General features: G+C 43.0%; 1 protein-coding gene across 1 annotated transcript in view; it reads right to left on the reverse strand.

Annotated features, from left to right (window-relative positions):
* The window catches only part of rif1 (replication timing regulatory factor 1), a 45,043-nt gene that overhangs the window by 23,611 nt on the left and 13,215 nt on the right, over positions 1-8,217 (reverse strand). Inside the window, exons 8-15 of the mRNA XM_008302202.1 lie at positions 7,616-7,805; positions 6,302-6,394; positions 5,222-5,360; positions 4,993-5,144; positions 4,192-4,306; positions 3,935-4,102; positions 2,643-2,753; positions 1,603-1,665 (exon numbers count right to left, since the gene is read on the reverse strand). Of these exons, the coding sequence (XP_008300424.1) occupies positions 1,603-1,665; positions 2,643-2,753; positions 3,935-4,102; positions 4,192-4,306; positions 4,993-5,144; positions 5,222-5,360; positions 6,302-6,394; positions 7,616-7,805 (1,031 nt within the window). The remainder of the gene's footprint in view (positions 1-1,602; positions 1,666-2,642; positions 2,754-3,934; positions 4,103-4,191; positions 4,307-4,992; positions 5,145-5,221; positions 5,361-6,301; positions 6,395-7,615; positions 7,806-8,217) is intronic.

Here is an 8,217-nt window from a genome sequence, read left to right on the forward strand (position 1 = left end):
GTCAACTCTGATTGGTCCCATTTCTGCTAACATATGAAGCTTTCTAAGCATCAGTGATGTCTTTCAGATGTTATTCTCACAGTAACACAGATCAAATAGATCCGATGTATTAGAGATGTACGTTTCCTAGTGTTCTGAAAATCCACTTTATTTGTGATTTTTTAACAAATCCTGAATTTGGGGGGTCTTGAGCAGGAAGCTGAGTCTCGGTGGCCAGAATTTGCTGCGTTCTCTCCTGAACATGTGGAGACTCCAGGACGTATACTTCAAGAGGCATCGACGTCTCAAAGTGGCACCTGGTTCAATTTCCAACTTGTGGGAGATACACTGAAAATCTTTGTTGGGAGATGTTTGGATGTTTCTGGGAGACTCTGTTTATTTTTTGCTTGAAACCTTCCAAACTCAGGGTTGGTTCAAAAATTTGCCAATAAGGTAGATTTAAAAAAAGAGAAAAACAAGCCTCTAGTACGTATACTTCAAGAGATATGGACGTCTGAAAGTGGTTTCTGGTTCAATTCCCCAGTCGCGAGGCATTTATTGAACATTTCTATTGGGAGATGTTCAGAAGTTTTTGGTGAACGGAGACTCAATTTTTTTGCTTAAGACCTCCCAAATTTAGGGTTTGGTCAAAAATCGCAAATAAAGTGGATTTTAAAAAAGACAAAAAGACTCTAGTACGTATACATCAATAGATGTGGACGTCTGAAAGTCGCATCTGGTTTAATTTCCAACTCGCAACAGATTTATGAAACTTTTGATTGGGAGACGTTCGGATGTTTCTGGGAGACTCCGTTTCTTAAGAACTCCCAACTTCAGGATTTGCTCAAAAATTGCAAATAAAGTGAATTTTTAAAAAAAAGAGAAAACAAGACTCAAGTACATACACTTCAAAAGATATGGAAAGTGAAAGTGGCATCTGGTTCAATTTCCAACTAGCAGGAGACTTATTGAACATTTCTACTGGATGATGTTCAAAAGTTTCTGGGAGACTCCATTTGTTTTTTGCTTAAGGCCTTAAAAATTCTGCATTTTTTCAAAAATTGCACATGAAATGAATTTTAAAAAAATAAAACAAGACTCTAGAACGTAAACTTCAAGAGATATGGACGCCTGAATGTTGCATTTCGCTCAATTTCCAACTCCTGAGTGATTTACTGTAAATTTCCGTTGGGTGGAAAATTCTGAAAATGTTGGAATTTCAGCCAAAGAATGTGCAGACGTCAGCTTCAGATTCCTACCGAGCTTCGACAGATTCTGAGAGTTAACATGGAATGAGCCAATAATAAGGAAAAGTCAATGTGCTGTGGGGTTTCTAAAGAGGCATAAAAGTATAAAGTTGAACGTAAACGGGACAGATTAAACTTCATCCTGCTCGTTTTCACACGTTTTGGATTTGATTGTGTTTTGTTTGTATCGTGTATTTATTTTCTCTTTCTCAAAAATGAATCAAACGAATGAGTTTATTAACCAAACGCATTCGTTATATTAATCACGGTTCATTAGTTCTGCAACCAAACGTGCACTAAGGTTCGACTGAAGCTGAACTAAAGCTGATAAAACATGGATCTCTCCGTCGTCACACAAACTTTGCGCCGTACTCACCGGACTCGATGGTTAAGTTAACAAACCGGACCAGACTCGTCCAGATAACAGCCAGAAGAGACTCTGAAGGACAAAAGAGACGGAACCATAAATACACAAACATTCGCTCCGGACAGCAGGTTTAGGGTTAAAACAATCAGTCAACTTATGTGTTTCATATACGGTGAACCAAAGTTTGGATAATTTCAGCGATATAAACAGACGTCTGTGGGAATGAACATATTAAATCAACACATTGCAGCTGAAGTCAGACCTTGAACTGAAACCTTAGTGGAGCTGAATCCCCACGGTGATGATGTGGAGGTGTTTACAGGAGCTCTGCTCCTCCTGTCAGTAAAGTAATCTACTAATACTGGACGGCTGCCGATGTCGACCTGTTCTCTTGGTGAAGGCAACACCAGAGAGTTTCAGACTTATTAGAAGTCGGACGCATCGACCAACCGATCGGCCTGGACGCTGCAGCTCTGCCTTAAAACATCGTTCTGGATGAGAGAACAATCATTTAATTGTATTAGTTAAATCTCCACGCTGCTTCCTCTGTCTGACGCCTTTAATCACTTCCTGACTCCGCATCCTGAACAAGGTTTCTCATTTACATCCGGCTTCAGGCTCAATTTAAGCAGAAAGTGAAAACATTTAAACAGAGTGAGTCTGGTAAAGACCGACTCCTGCTTTGTGTTACTTCAGGGTTCCTGAAGAGCAAACAAACACACTCGTTGATTCAGCAGATTAAATTTAAACCACTTTCTCTAAGCGCAGCTCTAAAGTACTGTTTCAGTCCAAGAGCCTGTTTTCAGTAAAAAACTAATTATCCACAACATGTGTTTCCATATTTGTGAGTATTTACGCAGACCTGCAGGTCATCTGGAGCTGCTCACACAACTATAAAATTAAACTCTGTAAACAACAGCGACAATCTGCCAGACGCCAGGAGGAGAGTTTTATTTAACCGTTTACGGCACCGAGGCTCCGAGGGGAAAGCAAGCCTCATTCACACGACTGGAAAGTGTGTGAAGTGAATCGCCTCAGATGATGTTTACCTGGAGCGTCTCTTCCGACGTTGACGAATCCGTCCCTGATGCTGGCCGTCAGCATGGCGGCGTGTTTGGTGAAGGAGGAAACGGCGGAGAGCAGCGGGTGGTTCAGCGGCTCTGCAGGGAAAAAACAACACTTTTAACAAGTTCGACTGTGCAAACGAGGCGGGAAATGTCGCTTTAATTTCATAACTGTGTCCAGCAGCATGTCCAGGTGGTTTACAGACATGAACAATGGCAGAAACAACCAGAACAGTAAATACACACCTGAAGTCGCGTATGGAGACGTTTTTAGTTTAAGACGAGCAAAAGTTAGAATGCACATAAGTTACATGACATCGTTGCTATGTTTAGGCTAACAGAGGCTTTTTGTTAGTTTATTGTAAATATTGTGTGAACTCAGGGAGTGTCGTCCTCATTTTGTTGTCTTGTTTAGCACAATGACAAAGTTTATTGTGTCTTTTTACAGCTAATATTCTCTTGTTTAAACTACCATAGCAATTTCGGCTCTCTTCTTTAAGCTAACATAGCAGCTGACGTTATTTTGGTAAAACTAGCATAGCGACTAACCTTACCTTGTTTAAGTGGATAATGCTACCTTATTTAAACTAACGTAGAGGCTAATGTAACCCTGCCTAAACTAGCATAGCACCTAATGTAACCCTAAGAGTGCTAGGGTTACATTAGCTGCTATGTTAGCCTTAGGGCCTAAGGCCAACATAGCAGCTAACATTATCTTGCCTAAGCTACTATAGCGGTTAGCACTCTCTTCTTTAAGCTAACACAGCAGCTGACGCTACTTTGGTTAAACTAGCAAAGCGATTAACCTTACCTTGTTTAGGTGGATAATGCTACCTTATTTAAGCTAATGTAGAAGCTAATGTAATCTTGTCGAAGCTAGCATAGCAGCTAACATAACCCTAAGACAAACATAGCAGCTAACATTATCTTGATTAAACTACCAAAGTGGTTAGCACTCTCTTCTCTAAGCTAACATAGCAGCTGACACAACTTCTACACAATGCTAAATTAGCATTGTGTAGAAGTTTGTTTTCTTTTTCAAAATACAATCAGTTGAAAAACCACAACTTCCAAGGTGCTCTGTACTTTACTGCCTCAGTCGTTTGTTTCACGAGAATAAACACGTCAACATAAACTACTCCCAACATCTGATCCAGTTTACTAAGAGGCAGAGTTCACAAAGATACCAACTCTGGAAAGACAAAAAAAAAAAGAAAGAAAGAAAGAAAGCTGAGTTCAGAACAGGTTCAACCAGGCAACAGGAAGCTCAGACCCACCGAGGCTCAGGATGAGTTTGTTCTTTGCTGCAGCAGAAACAACGTCTGGACCCAGAAAATAGTGCAACAGCATCTCCAGGCCCAGCAGCTGGATGGAGGGGAAGGTGGAGGGAACCTGGACGCTGGAGTTCAGGCTCATCCGAGACGTGTTGGCCGGACTGTTGAAGCCTAACCACAAACAAGAAGACGCACATTAAACTCTCTGCCGGTGCTGTCGTGGGTTCTGGCCGATTGACCGGCAGGGCGTGTCGCTCCACCTGTCTTGTTGGCTACAGGTGTAGCGCCGCCGTTCTGAGTGATGGGTCTAGACGGAGTCCCGGGGACGGAGGACGAGTCGGATCCGATGGTGCACTGAAGCAGGGGAACCGAAACCTGGAGGGAGACAAACACTGATCAGTAACAGAACCTCGTCTCAGCCCTCAGCGCATCATGTCTACATCCACAGAGTCACCCAGAATAAAGAAAACTAATGGAAAATACACATTTAGCCATTTATTTTATCTTTTAAAGCTAATTAGTGCATATTTATTGAGATTATGAATAATTGGAAACATTCCTTTTTCTAGGGCTAGCATTAAAGTGTTAATTTCCATTTAATTGCACCTTTTCATTTCCCTAATTTCTGGCACACCAGTAACACTGATGCACACACCAGCCAGTAGGTGGCGCCGATGCACCTAAAGTTGGTTTTCCAGCCGTGAACAAGATGCTGAGAGACACAAGAAAGTTTGTGATGGAAGTCGAGTGCATTGCTCGACTTGTTGGCAGCTTGCATAAGAGCACGGCTGTGTGCAAACCGACCAAAAAAAGTCTTAAAATGTTGAATATAATCACTTTAAATTTAACATATTTGCCAGTTTTTGACATTCAGCGCTACAGAAACGTTTCAGCTTTTACCCAAACAGTGCTGAGATCTGATGTAGAAACACTCCGATGGGTGTTCAGATCATGATTGTTGGTATGAAGGAGCTCCAGCGAACAGAAAACGGAGACGATGAAAAGATTCACCGAGCAGACACTGAGCGAGTGCTGGAGATAAAAAAAGGAGTGTTTCTAACCTGGTCGAAGTTGGCGGAGAGGTTGGGGCCCAGCTGGACCACCAGGTACCACCAGACCTCCACCTTGGTGAGCAGCAGAGCCTCCGTCCTCACGTTGATGGACATGAGCGGCTGCATCAGGAGCTTCATGCGCTTGGAGCTGCACAGGATGTCTGCGGGAGGGCAAGAGTTCAACACCTCAGTCTGACGAGAGACGGGAAACAAAGACGAGACCGAGGCGACCGCTCACCCGGGTTGAGGGCGAAGTTGTCGATGAGGCTCTTCCAGGCGATGAAGGCGATTTTCTTGATGGTGGGAGAAGAGCTGCGGAAGCCGAGCTCCTCCAGATGCAGCAGGGAGTTGATGAACGGTCCTCCTCTGTGCAGCAGCTGAGGAGGAAACGGGCTTTAGGTGTTTGCATTCACATTTAGACAGACCAGAGGGAGAAGAAATGTGGGGAATCCAGAAGAAAGAAGCATTTCTTTGACTGATCTGATTCCTGTTTTCGTTGTCCTTCGTATTGTTCTGATGGTTCTGAGACACTTTCGTCTCTTTCTGCTCGTTTCGTCTCCTCATCCTGCAGATATTAAACTATCGCCACATTTCAGCCTTTACAGACTTTTTCACTCTCCTCTGCTCATCAAAACATAAATAAATAAATTAAAAGAAATAAAGAAATCAGTCTAAGTGCTCTGGCTGCTGCACTGATTCCTCTGGATGTTGACCTAAGTAGGGCTGGACTCGAACATCCCAATATCTGGTTGTTGTGGTGGCATCCAGATATCCGCCACTGATGGTGGAAGCTGCTATCCTAAACTGCCATTTGCAAACTTTGCGTCCCACTTCCACCCCGTCGGAGCGCGACGGGATGAAATGCTGTTTTTTTTCACCTGTAGTGTCTCCTCCTAAATATGAACGTTTCTGGTTTTCTTTGTCGTCTGTGTTCAGAAACTGGAAGTTAAACTATTATGTTGGATAAATGAAGACATCTGAATATGTTGCGTTGAACATTTTACACTGTGGTGGTTAAATAAAGACTAATCAGTAATAAACGTAATAATTACCCACACGCTCAGTGCAGTTTAAGTCCTAAAACAGTGAATCTGAGCTCATTGCAGTGTTAAATTTGTCATAACGCAGCTTCACTAAGTCTAAGCTCAGCCTGCACACACAATGAGCAGCGGTTTGTAAATGTCTGACAGCTGAGGAGCTCTTAAAAGCCTGTGATCCACAAATAAATCTAATTTAGGAAACGTTCTGATGTTCTTGAGGTTTGTACGAGAGCCTCGTTCCTTCATCTATTAATATCTCAGCGACGTTAACACTTTACCTTCCCCAGCAGCTTGACGAACAGAGGCCACAGCTTCAGGACGTTGGTCTCGTTCTTGGACATGAAGAGCTTCTGCAGTTCTGGGATCAGTTTCTGTGAAGACGATTGAACACTGTTACCCCCCCCGAAGCTGCTTCATTGGTCTGTTTAAGTTGTTATTTAAGGAAATACAGTCAAAGCTCTGTGATTGCAGCTTCTTAAATGTGAATATTTGCTGGTTTCTTTCCTCCTCCTGACAGTAAACTGAATATCTTTGAGTCATCGTGTCATTTTTCACTGTTTTCTTACATTTCAGAGACCAAACACCTTGTTGATTAATTAAGAAAACCGTCAACAGATTAATTGACAGTGAAAATAATCAAACAAGATAATGCTAGCTGCTACGTTAGCTTAGGCAGGATGATTTTAGCCTCTACATTCACCTAAACTTTAATTCTTTAGCCCAAGCAACATGATGTTAGCCTTAATGTTAGCTCAAACAAGATAATGTTAGCGGCTCTGTTAGCTTAGGCAGGATGACTTTAGCCTCTACATTCACCTAAATTTTAATTCTTTAGCCCAAGCAAACATGACGTTAGCCTTAACGTTAGCTTAAACAAGATAAAGTTAGTGGTTGTTAGCTTAGGCGGGGTAACGTTAGCCTCTACATTCACCTAAACTTTAATTCTTTAGCCCAAGTAACATGATCTTAGCCTTAACGTTAGCTTAAACAAGATAATGTTCGCTGCTATGTTGGCGTAGGCAGGATAAAGTTAGCCTCTACAAAATTGTAAACAAGGTAAAATTAGCCACTTAAAACAAGGCAACGTTAACCTCTACATTCACCTAAACTTCAATTCTTTAGCCCAAGCAACGTGATGTTAGCCTTAACATTAGCCTAAACAAGATAATGTTAGCTGCTATGTTAGCTTAGGCAGGGTAACGTTAGCCTCGACAATAACTTAAAGAAGTTCACATTAGCTACTTAAACAAGGTCAGTTGCTATGTTATTGTAAAAAAAATGACGTTAGCTGATATTTTAGCTCAGTTGTTTTTGTTGCAAATCAAACCTGCATATTCATATAAACACATCAATAATTTTAGGATAAAATATTTTATATGTGCCACACTGTGACACAATGTACACGGCACTATTTTATTGTTTATAAAGAACATTTCTTTACGTCTCGTTGTTTCTGCACAGCCTGAACAAACCGTCTCTCTGCACTCCGCTGCACCAGCATGTGACACTTAAAAACTCTTGAATGTTGGATATTCAGAGACTTTGAAGCTAATTTATTACAGTATTCATGAACAGCAGCTGTTCACACTCACTGTGGACATCATGGGTTCGATGACGGCAGCCACCTCCATCTGCTTCTCCAGCAGCAGAGGTAAGCCCATCTCCATGGCCGCCGCCGCCCGCAGACGGACCTTGGAGGCCGAGTGAACCACCAGAGGGACGACCAGCTTCGCCCACTGCACCGACCCGTCGCCCATCTGGGCCGGAACCTGCTCCAGCATCCTGCCAACACCAGCAAGAAGCACAATCAGCAAAATGCTAAGTTATATATTGATTCAGCACGGACATGATGCTGCCACCACCGTGCTTCATCTCATGATGCTGCCACCACCGTGCTTCATCATGATGCTGCCACCACCGTGCTTCATCTCATGATGCTGCCACCACCGTGCTTCATCATGATGCTGCCACCACCGTGCTTCATCATGATGCTGCCACAGCCGTGCTTCATCTCATGACGCTGCCACCACCGTGCTTCATCATGATGCTGCCACCACCGTGCTTCATCATGACGCTGCCACCGCCGTGCTTCATGTCATGATGCTGCCACCGCCGTGCTTCATGTCATGATGCTGCCACCACCGTGCTTCATCATGATGCTGCCACCACCGTGCTTCATCATGACGCTGCCACC

Source organism: Stegastes partitus, unplaced genomic scaffold (assembly GCF_000690725.1).
Source record: "Stegastes partitus isolate 25-593 unplaced genomic scaffold, Stegastes_partitus-1.0.2 Scaffold1775, whole genome shotgun sequence".
Taxonomy (NCBI): domain Eukaryota; kingdom Metazoa; phylum Chordata; class Actinopteri; family Pomacentridae; genus Stegastes; species Stegastes partitus.